This window comes from Gymnoscopelus braueri (genome assembly GCF_963280865.1).
Source record: "Gymnoscopelus braueri genome assembly, chromosome: 1".
Lineage (NCBI taxonomy): Eukaryota > Metazoa > Chordata > Actinopteri > Myctophiformes > Myctophidae > Gymnoscopelus > Gymnoscopelus braueri.
Window position 1 is genome coordinate 18,750,516 of NC_137603.1, and position 27,081 is coordinate 18,777,596.

Here is a 27,081-nt window from a genome sequence, read left to right on the forward strand (position 1 = left end):
TCAAGGAAGAGCTATGTTTGGGAGAGCTGGTGCGGCGTACAAGCGCCCTCTAATGACGGGCCGCCCCACCCCACTGGCCAGCGCTACAGATCAGACGAGCTCCAAGCTCGTATTAAGTTCGAGCACAATGTCTGTGGGGAAGATAGCTTTGAGCCTAGAACACGCCTCACTTTAAGACCAACACACCTCCATGTGTAGTTAAGCGTGGGGAAGATGTGATAACGCTTGCACAAGATGCTAAAATAAGTTCTAGGGCATAATGCCGGTCACGGAAGATATGAGGCCCTCTGTCTGTAATGACAAGGTTGGCTTTGTTGGCTGCATTCAAATGGTTCAGGTACAAAGTGAAATCCTCTGTGTTGATTTAATTCTGAGAATTACAGTACAAATGGATAAATGAACATTGAGGATTTTGCTGTGTAGTGATCATTTGGTTGCAGCCAGCTAAGCAGATGACATCAAAGGCATTGTCAACAATGGCATTATGAGCAGGGCTTTTGTGTTCAGCGAACGTGTGTTTGAACAATTAATTGATGTCTGGGAAATGGCAGGCTCAGCGGAACGGTCGGATTCAGATGTTGCTATTCTAACACTACTGTAGATTAAAGTAGTCCCGGCCTCCTTTGACAGTATGCTCTATGCACAATTCCCAGATCATGATGAGTCTGGGACAGAGCTGTAAACATATAAGAGTCCATACAGTTCAGTTGTATGCATTTGCAGCACTAGTCTGGTGCATTACTGAAGGAACTGAAGCAGCCTGACCAGAAGAATCATCCACAGCTATGTTGTCAAATCCAACATCAGCAATCCACGGAATTTGAAATTAGGAAGTAAATCCAAAAGGAACGTCTGTTGACTGGGGAGACTATCTTGTATCTCATGTCCACACACAAGCTAAGCCAAAAGCAGGGACAGCAGGCAAGGGGGCTCAAACAGGTAAGCCGAAGCAGGTAAGCGGGCAAGCCGAAAGCATCCGAATGATGGCCAAACAAGAAAACAAAGGATTTGTTGGATCTGTACAACGTCTTGACCCGTGCGGTCTTCATCACGTACAACAGGTGCAACCATTTGTTTTTGGATGAGCGTGCATTATCCTGGATTGTATCCAACAGCCAAACAAAAGCATACAAACCATGAACAGAGCAAAAGAGGAGCACAATGTTAGTTAGTCCAGGCCAGATGAAGGTTACAGGCACTGTTGTATTCATTCCACACATACCCTACCAGTCTTTCCCCAGAGAAGACGGCAGTAAGATATCACAGCCAGCAGAAAACTCTCGAAATAGCTCCTCCAATTGAGTACAGCTCAGTACAGATCCAGTTAAAAATTGGTAAAAGGTCAGTGTCACTGAAAGAACTCAAAAGAAAAATCAAAGATTCACCAGTGTATACGTGGTAGATAAAACTGTATCTCTCACAAAAGTACCTGTATAACTATATGAGCCTGGCATGGCCAGACTAATATCACTGCATTACCGAGGGGCAAATAAAAAAAATGCCTCTGGTGATAAAACCCGCCCCATATTTGCATACTGGGCTCTGATTGGTCCCTCACAACTTCGGAGGGAGATAAATAAAATCTCTATTGAGAGGGGCCAGACCTAATCTGCAAGTGCAATGTTTTTTTTGCAATGGCAGATTCGCCTGGAACCCGGCTATAACTGTTAGGGGTGTCACGATACGCCTAATCCACGATTCGATTTTCGATTTTAAGGTCACGATTCGATTCGATTTTCGATACGATATATATTTTTTAAACATCAGCTTTGAGGGCTATATGATTATTAATTTAGGCTATTGTCTTGATTTGTAAAGAAAAACACATGTTTCTCAATAAGTCCCTTTTATTTGAATAATATCAAATGAGAATGACAATAACAAAAAGGGTTTTATGCCCTTACAACAACTGTCATTTTCAGATTCTTCTTTAAGATGAGTTAACAACAACATTCTTGTGAAGCTCTATAACTAAATAAAATCTAAATACAAAGTTGAACATGTAAGAAAAAAGGATCCAAAGACAACTGTTATTTGGCTACATGTTCTTAAACATCTTAAAGTATGTTCACATTGTTTGAACAGGTAAGAGCTTTAACAAACAAGAAATGTGAATAATAAGCAAGCCAGGGGTCTTCAACAGTGTTTTTGGCTAGAGGTATAGGTGTAGAGGGGAAAAAGAGAAGACGGAGCAACTATCAATGTGGAGGAGCATAATCGACAAACGGTAGCCGTTTTGTCAACAACGCGTCGGGTGCCCTCATAATTCACTGGGAAGCCAAAATATTGTCAGACTTTTGACTTAAAGGAAGCGGGAGGGTTTTCCAATTCTTCCGTTTGTGTATTATCATTACCATCGCTGGCTTCAGCAGTGGCCATGGTGAAATGTAAAGTAGTAGCCTAGTACAGACGCAACGCTACAGCGGTCTCTGTCTCCTCCAAACTCCTCTGCGGTGTGTGTGACTTTGTCCTGTCGTCTTTTTTTTCTCCCCCGTCGTAAGCACGCATGCGCGATGCACGGAAAAACACAACAGCTGCTCTAGCATGGCTTCACCCGGACGTGCAATCGGATGTGCGCATGCGCGGGAGTATTTTTTTTTTAATTAACCCTTGAATAGCGATACGGCTTTTGATTTCGATGTATCACTGTATCGTACGTCATTTTTGGTTCGATTTCGATACGTATCGAGTATCGTGACACCCTTAATAACTGTATAGCATCATATAACTTAATTAAAAACTCTTACTTATTGTGATGTTCATAAACATTCAACAAATGCATCTGTACCTCGAACACTTCTTGATCGTGGCCTTGGCATTTTAACTTTTCAATCCAAAATGTTCAGTATGTCTTTGGGTACAGTAAATGGTATGTACAGTAACAAGTCTCATGAAAATCTATCCATCAGTTTTTTTTACTTATTTTGCTAAAGGTCAGACCTTGACTTTGATTGTGACCTTTGATATTTTTGATCAAGAGTTAATAATCGCTTCGAGCAGCTTATTGATCCTTCCCTCCATATTTCATGAAGATCCATAATTATCAAGTTATCTAGCTAACAATCAAACACAACAAACAAGTCTGATTACATTACCCCATCGTGCATGGCTGAGTACAGAGTAATAACTAATTAGTATGCGCTTGATCGTGGTCAAACAGTGCTGAACCATTGACTATTTTAACCCATTAAGACCTGGAACGGTCTAAACGGTCTTAATCTGTGTCATTTTTGTCAAAAGCATTAGATTACACTTTGGCTATTGAAAAATAGCAGATCTACAAGCTCATAGCACGGCACCGAGTGCCGCGCTATGAGCTTGTAGATCTGCTATTTTTGAAAAATCGTGAAAATGTGTGAAAAACTTTGAATATATATATTTTTAAAGCAAACATTTGTAACTCAAATCTTTGCTACTGGGGGTCCCTGGAACAAAATATTTTGAGATGGGAGTCCGCGGCCAAATACATTTTGGGGTCCTTGACATGAAAATGTTTGAGAACCACTGACATAGTAATATACGTTTAAAAAAAAAAACTGGAATTAGAATTTAGAAGACATTTTGTAGAATCGGCCTCAGGTCTTAAAGGGGAAGACCACTCATTTTCAACATTGAACTATGTCTTTAATACACCTTAGAGCTGTTGTGTGGAAATAAGAAAAAAAGTCCCCCCCCCTCTATGTTGCCTAGAATGGGATAATTGATTGAGGTCATGTGATCAGTGACATACGCAGATTATTATTTTCCCATTACATTTTCAAAGTATTAAACGGAAAAGGTGTTACAGTAGCATCCAAAATGCATCATCCTAAGCTTTCTGGATTTCTTTTAAAACCACCCAAGGCGTTCCAGAGAAGGTCTTTTAGAACGGAGTCCCTCCCGTCGTTTTCAAATTATATAATTTTAATGCCGACGAGTAACGCAGGATTTAACACTTCAAAATTGTCCAATTCCACTCGCAGGAGAATCGAAGGGACTGGTTGGTTGTATGTGAGCATCGTTGAATGGCCCTTTAATGCTATATTTGCTTAGTCTGAGAGTATACTCCAGAGAGCTCAATATGCTGCGTGGAGGAGTGTGTCATTCTGTCTTGGAGCCTGAAGGAGGAGATTACAGTCAGTTGGCTCCATTTAGCCACACCGCTGTTTGGCCAGCCTTGCTGCGCAACAATTACGGCCTGCAGGTAATGGGAGAGTATACGTGTGCACGTGTATAGGTGTGCACGTGTGCATTGTGAGAGGGAGAGGGAGAGAGAGAGAGCAAGAGAGAGAGAGAGAGCAAGAGAGAGAGAGAGAAATAGAGAGTAACACGTGGAGTAAAGTGAGGTGGGAATTTTCAAGGTCACTTTAGGAGCTCAGCAGGGGCTACAGTAGCTGTGAGTCTGCACTCAAAAAATGTGTGTACAGTACACACACACACACACACACACACACTTTTGTCTTACTTTCTCCACAGGGTGACCATGGGTCAGGAGTTATAGATGCTGTCTGGGAATTGGAAGCTCACTGGTTTGATCATTGTGTGAGAGAGTGAGACATTTAACCCCTAAACACTTCCCAGGCACTGTTAAAAAATAGTTGCATATTGCTCCTAGTACTTAGAATGGGTAAATGAAGATGATGCGTTTCAGGTTTGTGCAAATGGAGACCAACATTTCTCCTTAAAAAAAAAAATCCTGCAGGCTCAAACCTTGAAACCCCTATTACACAGTACACACACACACGGCCTTCCGTACAGTAATAACTGTGTTAACCTCCACAACCACTTACACCTTCAGAGCAGAGAGTGAAAATCGATGCAGCGCACGGCCTGCCCTTTTATAAATAAAGCAATTTATTTGTATGGTTTCACACACCGTGTACGTGATGCTCTTTGCTGCCCTGCAGCAGCAGTAGTACAAAATATTCAATCCATTCAAATCCATTTGAAGACTCCACGATAGGATGGCCAAACTTGACTGTTATCGATGTGCAGATGATAATACTCAAAGGGAAAATTAGGCCAAGCAAGGAGACCGATAGACCGGTTATTGTGTGCCCAGTGTTCTGGGACAGCTCAATTGGAATTCTTTATGTACTCAGTTAAAGACAACCCCACATCTCCAGAGACATTACACATTCAGGTTTGGGGAAGGGAAATGGGTAGTTGGCTACATTTGTTCAGTATCTGGAATGTGTCCCCTCCCTGCATTTATTCCAGTGGTTCCCTTGTGTGCAGAGGCACACTGGTGTGCCGTGACTATGAGACGAGTCCAGGTGACAACCAATTCTTTTTTTAGGCATAAAACAAGGACTGATATACTCTACTTCTCCATGGTTGGCTATGATAATAGGCCAAATTCTCACGTAGGTTTAATGTCATGCGAGCACCAGTAAAAAATTAAGGAGCTCCCGCACTAACATATAAGGAGCACCAACAATATATTGTTGCTGTCGGGAAGAAACCTCGTATCTCCATACTTCAGATTTAGCAGATCTACAATTTTTTTAGCAGATCTACTATAAGCTCACAACTTGAGCTGTGAGCTTGTAGGTCGGCTGTTAAAAAAGGACATACAAGGTTTCTACCCGACAGCAACGATATGTAAAATATTTAATTTATGGTTAAAAAAACAACAATATAACAGTACGGTTTACAAGTAATGAAAATTGAAAAGTCACATTGTTTGCGGGTCTTGTTGTCACAACGTCAACTTTCTGAAGATGACCTGAACCATGAACTGTTTTGATTGACAAATATAAGACAGTGTTCTGGAAAAAAGCTAATTAATATTACGATTAGTCTTTCGATCTCTCCATAGCGAGATTTAGCTGGACTTTTGTTGTCTGGAAATAATATGTGGAATTTGAGGTAAATTAACAATGAAAGACAGCAAAGATACCAGCATGGTAGAAACATGTCACGATTTGACATGCTTGTAGATCGCTATTGGTGTGCCTTGAGATTTTGACTTGCCCATTGTTGTGCCTTTGGCAAAAAAAAGTCTGAGAACCACTGATTTAACGTATCCTAACTATTAACAGCAGTGGGCAGTTAGGGGGTTCAGTGTCTTGCTGAAGGACAGAATACCAAAAGGAGTGAGATCTAACCAGGAACCTTCTGATTTGCAGGCGACCCACTCTTTCTGCTGAGCCATGCGGTTACATTTAACATACATGAAATGTTCAATGAACTGTTCATCATCAATACTGTTCAGTGGGCATGCATAGATTCTTCATGGACTGGGGCAAAAAGGCACTTCTTTTAGAATATTTGTGGTCTCAGGGGAACGTACAGTACATTGTATGTACAGTACAGTACACAATTATTTGTGGTGATACTGTAATGTGTCATGCATTTGCCCTACAGCAAGGGTTCCCAAACTTTTCAGGCTGTGAACCCCCAAAATAATCACATTTGAACTGGGGACCCCCCACCCTGACAAGCACTTAGATTTGTAGGAGTTGAGGCATTACATTTAGTTTGACTCGGTTCCACAGATGAATATTGTGAAAATGGCCGAACTACAGTACATGTACAGGCCCACAACGCCTTGCAAAGAGTCGTAATGCGTGAGCTTGTAGACCGGCTATTTTCATAATTTTTGCATCTTTCTAAGGTAATATATGACCATTTGGGCAATGTTTGAGTATTTTTTATTGTATAGTTTGTTGGTTACTTTTGACGTAGTAATGGTCTTATTAGTTTTTAGGTTGTTTTATTTTAGAGGTATTTAGAGTCCTTAAATTATCACGTTAGAAATGTGCAGATACTGTACACTGTAAACACTTGTAAGTGTATACAGTGTACAGTATCTGCACATGTATACTGTATGTTGCACATTAAGCTAATCATCTGGCGACCCCCCAAAGTCATTTGTCAGTCAACTTTCAAATTACATTACAGTAGCCTACTTTCAGCATGCCTTCATTTCTGTTCCAAATGTGCCATTTATGTAGCCTGGTGAACCCCCCTTCCTCCGGAAATCTAATTTGCATTTGATTTCAGGAAGGAGTCTGGTCTACAGGCCTGTATGGGCAATTTGGGAGCTGGGCTGGATTAGTACAGTTGACTGACAATTATTCAGCCAATCAGCAGTCCGTTCCCCTTCAGCCAATCAGCAGCTCATTTTCCCCATCCCCAGCCAAGTATGACGCAAGGGGACTTTTGAAGGGGTTTTGCCGAAAATAGGTTGATTTATTCGGATACATATGTGTCACTGCCCGCCGCTGCCGGTTCTGTGTGCAAATTCAGATCAATTGCTCCAGCCACTGAGGAGAACCGGGCACACATTTTTGCTCTCAGAGATTTTTGTTCTCAGAGGTTTGTGAAATTATAGGAGGATGTTTTGACTTCAGCACTTGAGACCAAAAGCCCTCCCTCTCTGCCTTTTGCCCTCTTCCTTTCAATAGTTCTCTACTGTCCAGTTCATCTCAACAATGAGTTCCTGAATAGCTGCTCAGCCTTTGTCCAAAGAATACAGGCAGTATAAGTCCTGCATCCTGCTCTCTAACAACTTCCTCTGCCCTTCTCCCCACTTATTCACAGACATAGAGCCGGGGCAATCTGAAATTGATCTTCCTGCCAGCTGAAAATTCACCTGGAGACGTCTCAGGCACGAACAGGCCAAGAGAATTCATTTCTGGCTTCTATTTCAGAAAAACAAACCTCTGAAAGTGTAGAATTATGCCGTCAGGTGGCGGGGGCGAGGGGGTACAGGAGAAAGCCGTCCAATAAAGAAACGTAATAAAGATGTGTTACCTGTGTTCCGACTCGTGGATGGAGAATATGACTCCCGACGTGGCCGACTTCTGCTGGATGGAGGCCAGGAAGGTGAACTCATTTTTACTCCTAAACAGCTCCACGACCTTCTCTGTGATGTGTGCCGGAGCGTGCACTGCTCTCCCCACATCTGAAGAAGGAGCCAAAAGGAGGAGAAACGACACAAAAAAAAAGAACAAGACATAAGAATTATAAAGCAAAATCAGGAGGTCACGTTATAAGCCCAGTCTGCAGGGCGAAGTGCCGTCACAAGCCCCTATAAGCTGGCGACTTGCCTGAGCCCGGCAAGAAGTGTTGAGATGTGATGTAGTAAAAGTACCAATACTGCAGTATAGAAATACTCTGTTACAAGTAAAAGTCCAGAATTCAAAATGTACTTGAGTAAAAGTACAAAAGTATTGGCATCAAAATGCACTTAAAATACTAAAAGTAAAAGTACAAAAATATTTGAAAATAGCTAAAGTGGTTAATGTATGTTTTATAATATAATCATTTATATCTGAAAAGTAACTAAAGTTTTCAAATAATTGTAGTGGAGTAAAAGTTTAATATTTGCCTCTGAGATGTAGTGGAGTAGAAGTAAAAGTACTGAAAATGGGAAATACTCGAGTAAAGTAAAAATTCCTCAAAATTGTACAAGTACAGTACTTGAGTAAATGTACTTAGTTACTTTACACCACTGAATGCGACACCGGGTGAAAACACAGGTTTAACACCATAAGTCCTTTTTTCAGCATTCTGGCAGTTAATGTTACGATGATAACCTACTTCTAAAAATGCTGTCACCGACAGAATTCAAGAGACACGTAGATCAATGGACAGCCGTACCGAGCTTCCTGCTTTGAAATGGACTCGAATAAGGAAGAGAGTTCAAGTGACAGTTCATATGAATGGCCAGTAGTTTCGCTGTTTTACCCCTGCTGGTGTCAGAAAGAATTCATCTCAACGCAAGCGGATGGGTTTTGGTAAATTATGGTCCCATTTATTTTAAAATTGACGATAAAGTAGGCTATGCTCCAGGAGGGGCGGGATGATTTGATTGACAAGCTACACAACCAATCGCATTCATTCCCCGCCCCCCGCTCTTGATTGACAAGCTACCCAACCAATACTGAGTCTGGTTGCATTCTGCAGGATATGACGCGATATTGAAAGATGGCGGATTTGAAATTCCTGAACAATCGGCTTCATTTACGGTCTGTAGAAACCAATGGCGTAGCTTCGTCCATTCTTTTTATACAGTCTATGGCAGGGGTCTTCAACAGGGGGTCCGGGACCCCTAGGGGGTCCTCAGAGCTACTATAGGGGGTCCGCCAAATCTTTGTGTGATAGGATTTAATTTTTTTACATTAACCACAACCCTAGAATTCCTTTTCTGAGGGGAACATTAGCCGAAAATAGCAGATCTACAAGCTCTCAACGCCTCGCGCTGCGAGGCGTTGAGAGCTTGAGGAAAGGTACTACTGCTGGCTCCTTTGTTCGCCTGTGTGTGTGTGTGTGTGTGTGTGTGTGTGTGTGTGTGTGTGTGTGTGTGTGTGTGTGTGTGTACAGGTCCAAGCATCTCCAACATGTGTGTGTATTTTAAGCAATATGCATGTTATCTGTGCCCCCCCCGAGCACAAAGGCCAGGCACTGTGAGTGGGACACCTGGGCCCAGTGTGTCCAGCTGTAAAAGACAAGCGAGTGCATTCAGGAGTGGAGCCGCTTCATGCCCGCCGCCTCAGTGTGAGGGCATTTAATTCTCCCCGGGGGAGACGGTGGCCCGTCTGCCCTTGCACTCAAGCCTCCCCGCTGTCACACTCTCCCAGTCAGTGGAGCGACATTCCACTGACCCTCCCACACATAGTGGCTGGCTGGTCGACGAGAGCCTGCCGAGAGTCCATTAACGCATTAAGACCGGGCTGGAACGCATCTGTCGTTTTTAGATTTAACCCCTTTCTTTCTGTTATACTTTGGGCTATTCAAAAATAGCAGGTCTACAAGCTCATAGCGCGGCACTGAGTGCCGCGCTATGAGCTTGTAGATCTGCTATTTTTTGAAAAATCATGAACATTTTTGCAAATCTTTGAATATATATATTTTTTAAAGCGGACATTAGTAACTCAAATCTTTGCTTCTGGGGGTCCCTGGAACTGAACATTTTGAGATGGCGGTTCGCGGCCAAATACATATAATTTGGGGGGTCCTTGACATGACAAAAGTTGGAGAACCACTGATACTATAGCAACATAAAAAACTTATTAGGATTTAGAAGACATTTTGTAGAATCGGCCTCAGGGTCTTAATGGGTTAATGGATCACGCCTTCAAACCTGGAGGTCGGCACAGGAACACTTCAGCCCCACGCTTCCCCCCGTGAAGACCCGAGGCAAGCACGTGTTGTTCCTTCTCCAACAACAAGACTATATACAGTAGCTCTTCTGTAGGCTTTTCTCGTGTATTTATATTTTTCTGCTTTGCTGATTTAAGCTGACAGGCCAATTAAGAAAACATATTGCCATTTTACTTCACTGTCATGTTCTAGCTCATTTGGAACCAATTTATGCGTTTAAAACTGGGATTGTTGCGACAAATTCTGCTTGCGACAGCAGCGGTGTCACGGCTTCAAGTACAGACAATATACTAACTCCATACAGCGGATGTTGCCTAATCCCTCTCCTCTCCACTGTCTTTCCCCACGCATAGTGACGCTGGAGAGATTATAAGGATAATTCTGGGCTAAATACAGTGGTGGAAAGTAACTAAGTACATTAATTTTTTAGGTATTTGTACTTTACTTGAGTATTTCCAATTTCCAATACTTTTACTTCTATTCCACTACATCTCGGGTCCAAATATTGTACTTTTACTCCACTACAATTATTTGAAAACTTTAGTTTCTAGTTACTTTGCATATGTAAATGATTACATTATAAAACATACATTCATCACTTTAGCCCTATTTTATACATAGGCTATTTGAAAATAGCCGATCTACAAGCTCACAACGCGTCGCTTCGCGATGCGTTGTGAGCTTGTAGATCTGCTATTTTCAAACATTTTAGTACTTTTACTTTTGGTACTTTAAGTACATTTTGATACCAATACTTTTGTACTTTTACTCAAGCAAATTTTGAATTCCGGACTTTTACTTGTAACGGAGTACTTACATTGCAGTATTGATACTTTTACTTAAGTAATACATTTGAGTACTTTTTCCACCACTGGATAAGTCTGGGCTCAATCTGGGAACCCAAAGCCAAATGAGAATGAAAAACAGCGCCCTCTGCTGTTTGTACTATCTCATGTTGGCTCTGGGACAATGACGACGCAGCACACGTGCGCAAAGGAAACCTGGGTTTTAGTCTGCCTTCACGCTCCACTTCCGGGTGGTGCGACTATGTTTTCATTCCCACTAACAATATTTCTACACGGAACACTAACACCACTTCTCCCAGAGAACATGGATCGTTTTGGTTATAAGCCCACTTGTTTCTATGATGAAAGAGCAAGTTAAAATGTGAATATCTTTCCGTGGTTTTGTCTGCTCCGCGGACGCCATTGTTAAATTAGTTTCGGCTTGTTTCGAGTAGGGAAGGATCAGCGGACACGTAAATCCCGCCCACTACATTTGATTGGGTAAAGCGCGGCCTGCTTCCTGATCTGAAGGCACGCCCACACAGTGCGTACACGTTATGACGAACCTTCACGACAGATTCCAACGCAGAGCAGAATCTGTTCTTGAGAGATTAGTCTGGGCTAAATACTATTAAAAATAGGTGGCATGTTCCCCCTCAGCTATTTGATAACTAACATCATAGAAATTATTCTGCTTTAGCATTAGGTCTATTTGAGGTGATAATTAAATCAGCAAGACCCCTTTTTCCCCCCCTTCTCATTCCATAAATGATGCAGCACTTTCAAACTTAGCGAGTTTCTCTCATGTGGTTCTACTATCTATGATGATTGATTTTGTCTCCACGTGTTAAGTGAACTTATGCCCACTCAAATTTGGGCCCCACCAGACTTTATATCCACCCCTCTGTGTGTGTGTGTGTGTGTGTGTGTGTGTGTGTGTGTGTGTGTGTGTGTGTGTGTGTGTGTGTGTGTGTGTGTGTGTGTGTCGTTCAGAGAAAAGATAAATATCCACCCCTCTGTGAGAGTGTCGACCAGAGAAAAGATAAATTGCTTCAGATGATTAAGTATGTCTAGAAAATACACTGTTTCTGGTTTCTCACTCACAGAGCATAGAAACAACAGTTAGACGTTTGACAATCATTTGACTTCTATAAGTGTCCACAATCCAAGGTTCAGCATTGCTTTAAGGTCAGGGTAAGGATGTGGGAGGCAGTGTTGACGAAAACTAAATAAAAACTAAATATAAACTAAGCTACGATGACTAAACTAAGACTAAATATATTGACAATTTTGCCAACAAACAAAAACTAGACTAAAATGGGAGGGACTAGTGGAGAAGAGATCCAGTAGAATCAGAAGAAGAGTCATTTTATGTTTGGTTGCTCTGAAGTGTTGCGCTCTGAAAATAGCAGATCTACAAGCTCACAACGCGTCGCAGCGCGACGCGTTGTGAGCTTGTAGATCGGCTATTTTCAGCATGCAACCAAGCAAAAATCATGTAAAATCAGCCATTACGACGCCATCAAGGCACCGCCAAAATACATTTTAGTCGACTATAATCTTATGATATTTAGTCGACTAAAACTAGACTAACAGTAAAACATTTCAGATGACTAAAATATGACTAAAACTAAATGGAATTTGTTTCAAAAGACTATGACTGAAACTGAATCAAAATTTGCTGTCAAAATCTATGGGAGGGACTTCCATTTTTGGCCTGTAACTGTGACGGATAGAGCAGGGTAAGTTGACGGGGGTAACAACACATCTCAACACAACAAAGGCATATAGATGGGTTTCCGCGCGACGTCATCACAGAGCAGAGTGCGCAATCTGCGCATGCGCGGGGGAGAACGAACCGGAAGCGCCATTCACTCTCTCGTTATTTTCGGGATTTAGATAGGCATAATGCTGCTATTATAGGCATAATAGGCATAATGCTGCTATTATATACAAACAGATCCAACTTTCGACAAATCATTTTTATTGAGTAAAGAAGATATTACAAACTGCATCATTTAATCTACTTTCATTAAACCTGGTAAAGACCATTTATTTTCTGAATGTACAATGGTCAGAGCTGCTGCGGGTAATAGCGCCCTCTACAGGCTCATCCCGCCACTGCGCGCGCATCATCCTCTCATGTTTACCAACAGGAAACCCATCTATAAAGCAGACAAAATCCACAACAGACTAGACCACCACCGTGTTGTCTCTCCCAAGGTTATCCCAAGGACAGAATGTGGAACGAGGGCAGAGTTCAGCAGCAGGCAGTGGCCACCAACAGGACACATTAATGTGGAGTAAGACCTTGCATGTCACGGTGAGGCACATTTACTGGACACAGCAGACCGGCCTCACACTGAATCATTGCCGTGTGTGTGTGTGTCACAGGGAAGCACATTTAATGGACATAGCGGACCAGTCTCACACTGAATCATTGCCGTTTGAGTGTGTGTCCAGACTGTCCACAGTATCCCTGGCTAACAACGTCCGGAAGGTAAAGCACATTTTAGCGCGCACGCGCACACACACACACACACACACACACACACACACACACACACACACACACACACACACACACACACACACACACACACACACACACACACACACACACACACACACACACACACACACACACACACACACACACACAGTGCGGCTGCCCTGCTGGACAGTCGAATGCCTCTCGTCTGCTGCTGTAATACATTTCAGCCCCACTGGCGCTGACTCAAAGTCAGCTGGGCACAGACCGCGGCATGGAACAACATTAAAGACACATTAGACAAGAAAGGGGGGGGGGAGAACGCTTCAGAGCTACTTGGCATCACTTGTGGCCAATTAATTCAACCCACACACACACACACAGTTGAATCATAACTTCATAACAGGATCATATAAAGTACTGCACATAAAACTTTGCAGCGCTGGCTTGCCGGAGTTGCCGCAGATGTTCATTAATGTGCTGGATGATTCTTTAACCCCGACGTTTCCAAATCACTGTGCAGAGACCCCAGACTTAGGGCTGCCAACCTGTCATGGCAGCTTGGAAGTCTGTACTGTCTCTTTAAACTTCTGCTTGTTTGTCCATTAGGATGGAGCTGCACTCTGCTTGTGGGGAGGTGTGTCCTGGCAATTTCCTGGCCGTCTTCCATCCTGCAATTACCTGGCTGGCTACTACGTTCAGTAATACTTCGGCTTTAGAAACCTGTACCTCAGTTTTGAATAAAGGACACATAACCCATTAAGACCTGTGTCACTTTTTGATTTAAGCTAAAAAGCATTATTTTACACTTTGGCTATAAAAAAATAGCAGATATACAAGCTCATAGTGCGGCACCGAGTGCCGCGCTATGAGCTTGTAGATCTGCTATTTTTGAGAAATCGTGAAAATGTGTGCAAATCTTTGAATATATATATTTTTTAAAGCGAACATTTTTGACTCTTACAACTTCTGGGGGTCCCTGGAACAAAATATTTTGAGATGGGGGGTCCACGGCCATATCATTTTTGAGAACCACTGATATTATAGCAAATATGTTTTTTCAAAAAAACGTTAGGATTTAGAAGATATTTGTAGAATCCCCAGAAGCAAAGATTTGAGTTACAAATGTTTGCTTTAAAAATACATATATCCAAAGATTTGCACCCATTTTCCACGATAAAAAAAAAAAAGTAGATCTACAAGCTCACTTGTATATCTGCTATTTTTGAATAGCCCAAAGAAATCTAAAAATGACACAGATTTTTGGGTTAAGTGGGTTAAGTGTACTTTCTATACGTCTCCTTTGTCTGTGTTCTGCATCTGGGTTCGCTCACTGTCTGCCCTGACACAACCACCTGAAGTTCAAATAAGGGACACCAGGCCGGGTGTGTCCCCAGGACACCTTTTTGTATTATCCTTTCAGCCTTAACTCTTTACCTGCCTTTGACGAGATTTCTCGTTTTTCTCTGCATGGCTCATCCCGCCGTCAACGAGAAAAACAAGATTTTTGAAAAAAAAAAAAAAATTTAATTAATTTAATTTAATTTTTCGTTTATCACAAAGGAAGCAGGAGATAACGCGATGCAAAGATTTTCTGCTCCATTCACTTCAATGTTAAAAAATAAACGGAGACAAAATTCACATTTTACCTATTTTTGCAATGTATTGTCTCTGGCAGGGAAGGGGGTAGATTGTGTATAACTCTGGCAGTTAAAGAGTTAATGTCTGACTGTACCACGTGCTGTTTACATTTTCTAAGAGAAATAAGGGATGCCCAGAAACATCTCACTGTACAGTTTTGGTATGTTATATTAACCTATTAAACATTAGCCAAAAAAAATAGTAGATCTACAAGCTCACAAGCGCATGGTGAGCTTGTAGATCGGCTATTTTTCGGCAAAGAGATTTGGTGTAGACAGAAACAAGCGGTCCAAGTACAGAGACAACTCAGGTCCAGTATAATAAGTCCAGAGGGTTTAAGTGGATAACAACCTGTATTATAGTATATGTATATGAGCTGTTTGAACTTGAAAGACTCGTGCCATTGATTTATTCCCAAAAATAAGGGCCATGTCTTTGGGTTGTTTCCTTATTGCAGTTCGTAGAGACTAGAGCAAAAATTTTTTTTATTTATTTATAAGGCCTTGTGTGGTAAACTTCCTTTGTACCTATCCTCGCTTTTGGAACCAAAGGTTACTGGACATTCAACACGTTCACAAACACACATTAGATATACCAGTCCACGTAAGAGCAGTGAACAAGGAAAGACTGCTTTCAATTATTATGCTCCACACAAATGGAACAAACTTCAGGACTCTCTGAAACTGGTGCGATTGGTTTCAATAGAGACATTCAGGGTGCTTCTTGAGGACACATTACATAGTGACTGTACCCGTTTCATGTAACACTATGTTTATTTGCATCTGTGATGATTGTAATGTGATTCAAATGTTTGTTATTGTTTCTCATTATGTATGTGTTTTATATGTTGTTATCAGGGCGTCCTTGACAAAGAGAGCTTGCTCTCAATGGGCTTCCCTGAATAAATAAAGGAAAAAAGAAAGAAAAGACAAGGACGGTTGACAATGGCAACCCGGCCCAAACTGTCTCAAAAGATGTTCTGGCAGGGAAGCAGTCAAAGAACAGGAGCGTTGTTATTTAATAGAAAAGTCAGTATCTATTAAATCTAACCTTTTATAGCATTCATTGTATCGCCTCTTTTATCCCTGCTTTCTTTTTTTATATTTGGTTTTAAATTAGATTTGATTTGACACTTTTTAATTCTTTATACCGTTGCTGTATTTCATCTCGTTTTGTCAGACACTTTCTAACCCCACGTTTTGAGAAGCGCCGTACAAGTAAAGTTTATTATTCGTTCTGTTCTAATTCTTATTGTTATGACAGAATTTGGATCCGTGTGCAGTGGGCTGAGAAACACAGAGAGAGAGAGAGAGAGAGCTGGGAGGCATTAGCCCAGAGGTGATGCTGCTTAATCCATTAAAACCAGGAAAGCATCTGTCCTTTTAGATTTAAACCACTTTAACCATTATCTTATACTTTGGCTATTCAAAAATAGCAGATCTACAAGCTCATAGCGAGCTTGAGCTCGTAGATCTGCATTTTTGGGGAAAAATCATGAACATTTAGCAAATCTTGGAATATATATATTTTTTTAAGCTAATATTTGTAACTCAAATCTTTGCTTATGGCGATTCTACGAATGTCTTCTAAATCAGTTTTTTAAAACAGTTTTTTTTTAAACTTATGTTGCTATAATCAGTGGTTCTCAAACTTGTTCATGTCAAGGACCACCCAAAATTATATGTATTTGGCCGCGGACCCCCATCTCAAAATATGTTGTTCCAGGGACCCCCAGAAGCACAGATTTAAGTTACAAATGTTCGCTTTAAAAAAAAATATATATATATATATATGTATATATATATATTCTAAGATTTGCACACATATTTCACAATTCATCAAAAATAGCAGATCTACAAGCTCATAGCGCGGCACTCGGTGCCGCGCTATGAGCTTGTATATCTGCTATTTTTGAATAGCCCCAAAGAAATCTTAAAAAATGACACAAATGCCATGGTTTCTGGAAGTCTTGTCATCCGTCCTCCCCTCCAGTTATCCCTCCCTCCATCCATCCATCCAGATCTCCATCCATCTAGTGCACACAGTGTGCTGCAGATGGTCCCTGAGGAGCTACCCTGCTTTCTGCTGCCCCGGGCAAGATCTGCAGTGAAGAAAAACCCCGGGCTAGGACTAGATGCAACTGCAAGGTACAGAGCATTGGTGGAAAAAGCACTCGCATTTCTTAAAGCAATAGTATAGCCTATCAATACTGCAATGTAGAAATACTCTGTTACAAGTAAAAGTCCAGAAATAAAAAATGTCCTTGAGTAAAGGTACAAAAGTATCGGCATCAAAATGTACTTAAAGTATCAAAAGTAGAAAGTATACTCATTATGCAAATGTCCCCTTTCACAAGTTTTCAAATGTATAAAACTAGAGGTCCGGGCCCTGCCCCTCTAGCCGCGCACGGGGCTCTAGTAGCCTAGAATATATATAAATATCCATATTCATATGCATATTATTTATATAGATCCACTGTCTCTCTCCCTCTCTCTCTTGTTTTTTCATGAACCTGGTTGCTTGTTTCTCGCGCACAATCTGGCAACACTGACCTGGTTGTTTGTTTTCTGGCGCACAATCTGACAACACTGTTGCTGGTGTGGAAGACCGCGCAGACAAACCGCGGAAGTAGAAAGGCACAGTAACAAACACACGCACACATACAGGACGTGTACACAGGCGCGCAACGTTGGAAGAAGGGAGAAGCAGCGAAAGCGAAAGCAACAGCGGGGGTAGAAGGGCTCGCGTCGGTTTTTGTTTTGGAGATGGAGAGATTTCAATGGCCGCCGCTTCGTTTTCGCTCGGCTGTGCTCACGCTAAACGGTGCTAAAGGGTTTCCACGTCCGGTGTGGTCGGTAATGTGGTGAGTTTGTGTTGGACGAAATTAATTAAGCTCCGAGGAGGCAAATGTGTAGTGAGCAATGAAAAGTAGACTATGCAATGCGTAAATGAATCGCGCACGTTGTGGCTAGTGTTGTGGCTAGTGTTGTGGTGACATGTGATATGTTGTTGTTGTGTTTATCCCGAAACAATGAAATCAGTGGCGTCGGAAACTGGGAGTTTTCACTAATGTACAGATAGATGTATAAAAATCATTTGAAAAAAGCAGATCTACAAGCTCACAATGCGTCACGATGCTGAGCTTGTAGATCGCCTTTTTTCAAATGGCCGAAATGTACTGTATATAGGGCTGAAGTGGGTAATGTATGTTTTGTAATAAAAATCTAGATCTACAAAGTAACTAGTAAGTAAAGTTTTCAAATAATTGTAGTGGAGTAAAAGTACAATATTTGCCTCTGAGATGTAGTGAAGTAGAAGTAAAAGTACTGATAATTGGATAATACTCCGGTAAAGTCAAAATACCTCAAAATTGTACTTAAGTACAGTACTTGAGTAAATGTACTTAGTTACTTTACACCACTGGTACAGAGACAGGTTGTGTAGCATGAATGGGCGCAAACACACACACACAAACATGTGCACACACATCGCCACATACACACTATATATCTATGACAAAACCGCCAACACAGTAACACACCGACACGTGCACACAACACTGACACACGTGAACCAGATAATGGAAATCCCCCCCAAAGACTAAGCAACAACACTTAACCCATTAAAACTAGGAACGCATCTGTGTAATTTTTTTAGATTTCTTTGGGCGGTTGTATTATTTTTTTTATCGTGAAAAATTCGTGCAAATCTTTGAACATATATCTTTTAAAAGGATCTACACCATGAATTTAAAAAAATATATATATATTTAATATCATATTGTTTATGTCCCTCAAATGTTTTTCAAAAGGTTTGAGCCTAAATCAAGCCTCAGATATACTCATTCCAACTAACTTCTCTCTGGCTTATAAAGCACTTTCACCTGCAATACCACATTGTCCTGTTTGGCACGGGGCGCTATTGAGCCAGTTTGTATGCATGTTATCTCCTGGTTCTGTGTGGAAAAAGTAAAAAACAAAATAAGAAAAAAATATTATTATAATTTTTTTGTTGGAACTGAAAAACGGGAGGGATTGTACCCTGACAGGGTGCAAATCAGTTTGGCCTGTTTTGAGACCAATTAACAGAAAACCCCAGATTTGCTGTGAAAGCCTGAGTGTTCAAACTGGGGTATTTCTGGGGATAGAAGAGAGGTAAAAACACACAAAAAAGAAGAAAAGGTTAAAATTCATGGTGTAGTCCCTTTAAAGCGAACATTTGTAAAATGTTTTGTTCCAGGGACCTCCAGAAGCAAATATTTGAGTTACAAATGTTTGCTTTAAAGAACATTAAAAAATGTGCACATATTTTCAGGATTTTTCATGACTATTTACCAATGGATCGAATGCCCCCGCCCCCCAGTTAAAAATCACTAATCATTAAAAAACGATAGAAAGACACTCATCTTTTAATTATTATCATTACAAACTAATTTAATAACCCTTGTTGTAAAAAAACAAAGTTGTCCTTTAATGGGTTAAACTTCACTCTCTCATTCTACTGCGTGGATAGAAACCTCAAATGGCTCAAGGTCGCCCCCCCCCCAGCTGAAATTGGACGTGGAAATGTTGCAATTGGAGGAGGAGATTGTGCCATTAAAAAAAAAAGAAGGTTCTTCACTCAAGTGTTGCATGAAAGAGATGGCAGAGATTCAATTCTGTGTGACAGGCCAAGCAACTATAAGACAAACAGACAGGCTGAAAGAATCAAATAGAAAAAAAAGGCAAGAAGAGGGTATTGGGGAGGGGGAGAAAAAAAGGCAAAGAGTGTAGATCAGAAGAGTTGTGAAAATGCAGCAGTGTGCTGTGTGTGTGGGTTCACTCTCCACAGGTCGGCCCGGCTCACATTTGAAGAACTCTTCAGCGATTGAAAAATGGATGAACCTGGAATAATGAAACTTTGATGAACCCTGCTTTTTTGGAGGGGGGTTTTCTTCTAAGATTTATTTTGGCCCCGTTTGAAGCCTCATGCCTTTCTGTGAGGCACCTCATGCCTTTCCGTGAGGCCTTATCACGAGTTGCAAATGCTTAAAAGGGACTACTTTTTACTTTTCCTTCTTTTTTGTGTGTTTTTGGTCTCCACCTCTCTTCTATCCCCAAAAATACCCCAGTTTGAGCACTCAAGCTTTCACAGCATAATATCTGGGGTTTTATGTAAATTGGTCTCAAAACAGGCCAAACTGATTTGGCCCCGAAAGTGACGTCACTAGCGGTACAATCCCTCCCGTTTTTCAGTTCCAACTTAAAAATAATAAATAATAAATAAAAAAAGCAACGTTTATTTTTTACTTTCCTTTTCTTTTTTACTTTTTCCACACAGAACCAGGAGATAACATGCATACAAACTAGCTCAATAGCGCCACGTGCCAAATCAGGACAATGTGGTATTGCAGGTGAAAGTGCTTTATAAGCCAGAGAGAAGTTAGTTGGAATGAGTATATCTGAGGCTTGATTTAGGCTCAAACCTTTTGAAAAACGTTTGAGGGACATAAACAATATGATATTAAATATGCATATATTTTTTTAATTCATGGTGTAGATCCTTTAAAACCACCACACAGCAATGTGCCGAGTGGCAATGCGGCGAGCAGCGGCAATATACACCAAGCATCCATTATGCGCAAGACGCTAAAAGCGAATGCTTCACAGAGATCGTCTCCAGTCAGAGTTCGTAGCACTCCATTATGAGTCATCAAAGAGAGTGGAGTGAATTACGCTCTCATCTATTAGGCCTACCGTAGCTCAGCGGCGGGGATAGCAACTGAGATTGTTTTTCCATTTTATTTTATGTTTGTTCATTATCGGTGACGTAAGCAGCGCCTAATGGAAAACTATTTTGGGGGTTTGAGAGTCTCTCTTGTTCATTTACCACATGCTACCAGTGGTGTAAAGTAACTAAGTACATCTACTCAAGAACTGTACTTAAGTACAATTTTGAGGTGCTTTTACTTTACTGGAGTATTTCCAATTGTCTATACTTATACTTCCTACTCCACTACATCTCAGAGGCAAATATTGTACTTTTACTCCACTACAATTATTTGAAAACCTTAGTTATTACTAGTTACTGTACTTTGCAGACATAAATGATTACATTATAAAACACACATTAACCACTTCAGCCCTATTTTATAGCTAGGCTATTTGAAAATAGCCAATGTGTAGATCTGCTATTTTCAAACATTTTAGTACTTTTACTTTTGGTACTTTTAAGTACATTTTGATATATCTTGAGCATGGACCAACGGGCCAGCTTGAGATTTTTACATGGACTCCAATACGGAAGAGACAGTTCATATGAATGGCCAATAGTTTCGCTGTTTAACCCTTGCTGGTGTCAGAAATAATTTATCTTAACGCTCTTGATTGACAAGCTACCCAACCAATAGCATTCTTTGGGGATTGTTTTCCGGTTCCTGTTCCCGACGTGCTCTTGGGCTTATATTAGAGATGGCGGATTTCAAATTCCTGAACAATCGGCTTCATTTTCGGTCTGTAGAAACCAGCGGTCTGGCTTTGACCATCTCTTTTATACAGTCTATGGCATGGACAGACACACACACACAAACACACGCACACACACACACGCACGGCCGAATGCAAACCCACTCGCACTCTCTCTTATCAGAGTTCAGGGCCTTCCATAACAACTGTGTTAACTACCTCCACTTTGTCTTCGGCGTTCAGCAGATGTGTGCACTCCCACGCTCGCTTTACCTATACACATGCTTTACAACACTTTACCTTCAGAGCAGAGAGTGAAAATCAATGCCGTCTGCCCTTTTAAAAGCAATTTATATCTGTGTACACACACACAGCTCACATTTACACACACAGTGGTAGTAGTATCATTTCATGAACATAAATTACTATGTAAATTGTTGAGCTCCCATCCTCAGTTTATACCTACTATTACAGTGTGCAAGTTTCTTCAGTACCACTGTGCTGGCAGTCTCTACTTCCTACTTATACTGGCAGCACCTTCACTCCCATCCACGTTTAGACAAATACTCGCCTTTGGGCACCACACACACACAAACACACACACACACACACACACATGGGGGGAAATACCTGGAAATGAGATGTGAGCTAATTTAGCGGCACGCTGAGTGCTTTGAGGTGGTGTATCAGTATCAGTCAGGCTGATGCGAGGAGGCCCACTGCTGGGAGCCCGGCCCACACACTGGGGGGACCACGGAACTGCTGCAGAGCAGGGCCCCCACAGAGCTCCAGTAGAGCTCACGCCGTGAGACGACAGCCTCCCCATCAGCGCCGGCACTGCTTAACCCATTAAGACCTGAGGCCGATTCTAAACATTTTCTAAATCCTAACAGTTTTTTGAAAAAAAAAATCTAAAAAAAATATTTCACAATTTTTCAAAAATAGCAGATCTACAAGCTCGTAGCGCGGCACTCGGTGCCGCGCTATGAGCTTGTATATCTGCTATTTTTGAATAGCCAAAGAAATCTAAAGTGACACAGATGCGTTCCAGGTATCAATGGGTTAATTACTCTCTCTCTCTCTCTCACATTTTTTCTCTGCCTGATGAGCAACCAATCAGTGGATTTGAGAGGAGAACAGTGGCAGCACTACCAGCCAGCCCAACCAGGCCCCATCCTGTCACCATGGCCACTTACCTAGCCGTTTAGCCCAATTACTTGTGCTCTGCAAAACCTCTCTACGAAAAAAAGGGATAGATATCAGCATCTGCAGACATCGTCCCTCTCGTGTCTGTGATAAATCGTCCCCTTTAGAGACCCCAAACTGGGCCCACATTAGATGTCAAATAAAACAACAAAAATGGCAAATAACCTCATCATCGAGCGATGGGCTCCTTAATCATTCTCTCAGTGTCACAGAGTGACAACCGTAGACCGTAAAAACAACGTCATTGGTTTCTACAGACCGTAAATGAAGCCCATTTTGCAGCGATAAAATCTGCCATCTTTCTAGATCCGGTTGATATCCGGTCCGAAATGCAATCGTAAATTAGTGCTATTGGCCGAAACCGCAGCGAGGGGGAGGGGGGGGGGGGGGGTCTTCACGAAGCAGTAGAACCAGTAGAAACCCATAGAAACATACCCTACTTTAATCGACCATAATTTACCAAAACGCATATCATGGTGATTGAAAGGCTGGAAGCATAGAGTATTTATGGCAATGTTTATTACGGTAATAAAGTCACGTGTAAAGTTCGGCCAAAAACCCATCAGCTTGAATAGAGCCTAATTGCTTCTGACACAGGGGTGAAACAGCGGTGAAACAGGGAGACTACAGGCCATTCATATGAACTTCCTATATAGCCTCAATTTAGTGACAACAACCTATACCACACTTGGTACCTCTAAGCCACCAGCTTTTCTCTCCCTTTTACAGAAAGAGAAGGAGGGGGTCAGATGAGTGTGGTCTACAGTGGGCAGCATGCCAAGTACGCCCAGAGAGATAGGATCAGGACAGGACATGCGGGGAGGAGTCACACACACACACGCACACACGCGCGCACACACACACACAGGTGAGATAACACAACATAAGGTCATCCAAGGGCACTACAGCAACACGAAAATCACCTCTGTCACAGCTCAGTGGCAGTCCATGGTATTAACACAGTGAATATGCCACACACACACACACACACACACACACACACACACACACACACACATACACACACACACACAATCACACGCAGGGTACACTACACACACAGAGGCACACCTGCTGTCACAGAAGTGACAACTGACAGTTCAATATCATGGATAAGAGCAAGAACCCTGCCGGCGAAGAACACAGCGCAGTTGCATTACTTCGCCAAAAATAGCTACACAAACGACGCAAACGCAACCCCTCCCCCTCCCCGCCCTGTCTGAGCAAAACAGAGCATCAATTCTCTGAGACGAGCCCAAAAAAGGAAACGGCACGGAGGAATGGAAATGCAAAGTATGTATTACTCCATGCCATACATGGAGTAATGTCCCCACAATGTGTCGTTTCAACACAAACACATCTCGCCTACAGATTATTCAAGTGGGACTCCATTTGGCGAGGAAGCTACCCGAGTTTAGTCCAGGGGGTGTGTGTTGAATTGTGAACCGAACTGAGAGGCATGAATTATTAAAATAAATGGCACTCCAGATGTTTCCTCTGCCAGAGCATGGAGATAGAAGCTGAGCATATAACGCGATCGTGATAAACTACGGTGGTCTCGCCCTCTATGCGGTGTGTTTGTGTATGAGTGCATACACACACACACGCACAAGTGTTGGTGGTACTGTGCACTTCCCCATCCTCGGTAGGTATACAGTCAGGGGTGAAGCATGAACTTTGCTCGACCGAGTTGCACGCTATGGCTTAACCCATTAAGACCGGGAACGTCATTTTTAGATTTCTTTTGGGGCTATTCAAAAATAGCAGATATACAAGCTCATAGCGCGGCACCGAGTGCTGCGCTACGAGCTTGTAGAACTGCTATTTTTGAAAAGAAATCGTGAAAAGTTGTGCAAATCTTTTAATGTATAATTTTTAAAAAGCAAACATTTGTAACTCAAATATTTGCTTCTGGGGGTCCCTGGAACAAAAATATTTTTACAAATTTGCTTTAAAAGATATATATTTAAAAATGTGCACAAATTTTCAAGACTTTTCAAAAATAGCAGATCTACAAGCTCATAGCGCGGCACTCGGTGCCGCGCTATGAGCTTGTATATCTGCTATTTTTGAATAGCCAAAGAAATCTTAAAATAACAAGAGATGCGTTCCCAGATTGAATGGGTTATAAGACCCTCTAACGTTAATAAACCTGCTGTCACGGAGGCTGTAATAGGAACCGGATGCCTTTTTTTCTTTGCGTCGAAAGATGCTTCAGGAGCAAAAACAACTGCAAGCTAGAGTCATTTAGCACAGAGACTGAAAGAGCCTTCACCGTTTGTATCAAAGCTCCTCTATCTCTTTCCCCGCGTTCCGCCGTGCCTCCGAGACAGCACCGTACAGGACAAACATCAAATGCTTGGAGGCACCGCCTCCACTAGAAGAACAGAACGGTTACATGCTTCTTCCAGTAACCCTGACTAAAAAACAAAACGACAACATGCCTTGAGATGCGGTGGTATAGTCACCGCTCCTGTCAGTTTTTAATCCAGCTTGCTTTGATCCTCTCTCGTTGTGCACCTAGCAGCAGCTGCACTAGAGCGCTTAAGAAGTCACACATCTGAGAGGTGTAAACATTTGCATGTGGCAGAGTATAGTTCTACATCAGTGGTTTCTCAAAACTTTTCATGTCAAAGGACCCCCAAAATGTATTGGTTGCGGATCCCCCATCTAAAAAATATAATGTGAGTTGTGATAGGGACCTTCAGAAGCAAAGATTTGAGTTAAAAATTATCGCTTTAACTATATATATATATATATATATATATATATACATACACACACACACACACACTTTTTTTCCCAATGATTTTTCAAAAATAACAGATCTACAAGCTCATAGCGCGGCATGAAGTGACAGATGACAGATGGCAAAGCTCTCCATCTACCGGTCAATCTTCGTTTATCTGGGTCATCATGTTACCGATTTAGTTTTTCGCAAATCGATTAATTCAACGGCAGTAAACATTTGTTTTTCTTCCTTTCTCATTCTTTTCAATTAACTGCCTCCATTAATAATGCATCGTCCACAACTACAAAGCATTGCAAATGTTTTGCTATAAAAATGCAAAACATTTGCCCCCGATGTTTTAGTTTTAGTTTGATCCGTCTTACTCTGAACTATGAATCTGAATGAACATGGAGATCGTTTAAGTGCTACGAGAAGGAGGTGTTTCTTTCCTACCCAACTCTCTCTCTCCTCCTTGGCCTGGCCTTGGAGACACTGGTGTTAATTAATGGGTCGTCACTTGTCACATTGGAAACTGGAAGTATTGCCGCCCGCTACCATAATCCACAGTTTGCATGGTGATTGAGCACAGTCTGCGTTTTTATCCACCACGGTGTTATTGTCATGGGTAACACTAAATCCGTGATGCGTGATTTATATACGACGGCGCAGATCAAGCTCAACGCTGCCTTGAATGATTATTTAACATCACAGACATAGACAAGAGATATAGACTTTTACTCTTTTTTTTTCTCCATCTAGTTTGTCGAAATCATCCCACATTACATTACATTACACACACTGCAACTTGAGGAAAACAAAACTCCTGCAGTGGCCAGATCGCAGAGACACGCACCGTTTCCTCTCCTGTTTGGAAATATTTTTGGAAATATTTTATAAATGTTCGCTTTAAAAAAGATATAATCCAAGATTTTGCCACGAATGTTCACGATTTTTCAAAAATAGTAGATCTACAAGTTCATAGCGTGGCACTCGGTGCCGCGCTATGAGCTTGTATATCTGCTATTTTTGAATAGCCAAAGAAATCAAAAAATGGCACACAGATGCGTTCCCGGTCTTAATGGGCTTAAGTTAAAAATAACTAGAAAAAAAGTGCTCCTCGGAGCACAGGTCTCCGCCAGGTCAGGTAGGTTATTGTGGCCTCCTGGTGGCGCTATAATAGGCCAATGTGAAAAGGGTGGCATTTCTTCCTCGGCCTAGTGGGAATGTGCATGCATTCATGATTTGAGGCATTTTGTTCCAAAAATGTGTTTTGCTAAAGTAGACCTGCTGGTGGCGCTATAACAGGGCAATGTGAAAAGGGTGGCATTTCTTCCGCAGCCTAGTGGGAATGTGCGTGCACATTTTCAGGGAAATCGCACGCCGCGTTCATGATTTGAGACATTTTGTTCAAAACGGACCAATCCTGCAAACTTTGGAAGCCAACCTTAGCCAATGAGGATGGAATATGGGAAATTGAACAGATCCGGGTTGATCACATGACTATAGAGATACTGTGTACCAATTTGCATGACGTTTAGTTAAAAGCTGTAGGAGTAATAGGAACAAATGGGTTTTGCACACATCGGCCTCCAGGTGGCGCTGTAACAGGCCCATGTAAAAACTGTGGGGCAGAGGTTCTGAATTGGCATCCAGGGAGTGGGTGTGCACAGTTTCGCAGCGACCGGGCCAACG

The 27,081-nt window shown here is 41.8% G+C and overlaps 1 protein-coding gene across 1 annotated transcript in view; it reads right to left on the reverse strand.

Moving 5' to 3' along the window:
* LOC308082649 (protein kinase C-binding protein NELL1-like) overlaps nt 1-27,081 on the reverse strand; it is a 302,553-nt gene that overhangs the window by 260,244 nt on the left and 15,228 nt on the right. Inside the window, exon 3 of the mRNA XM_080424542.1 lies at nt 7,741-7,891. Within this exon, the coding sequence (XP_080280668.1) occupies nt 7,741-7,891 (151 nt within the window). The remainder of the gene's footprint in view (nt 1-7,740; nt 7,892-27,081) is intronic.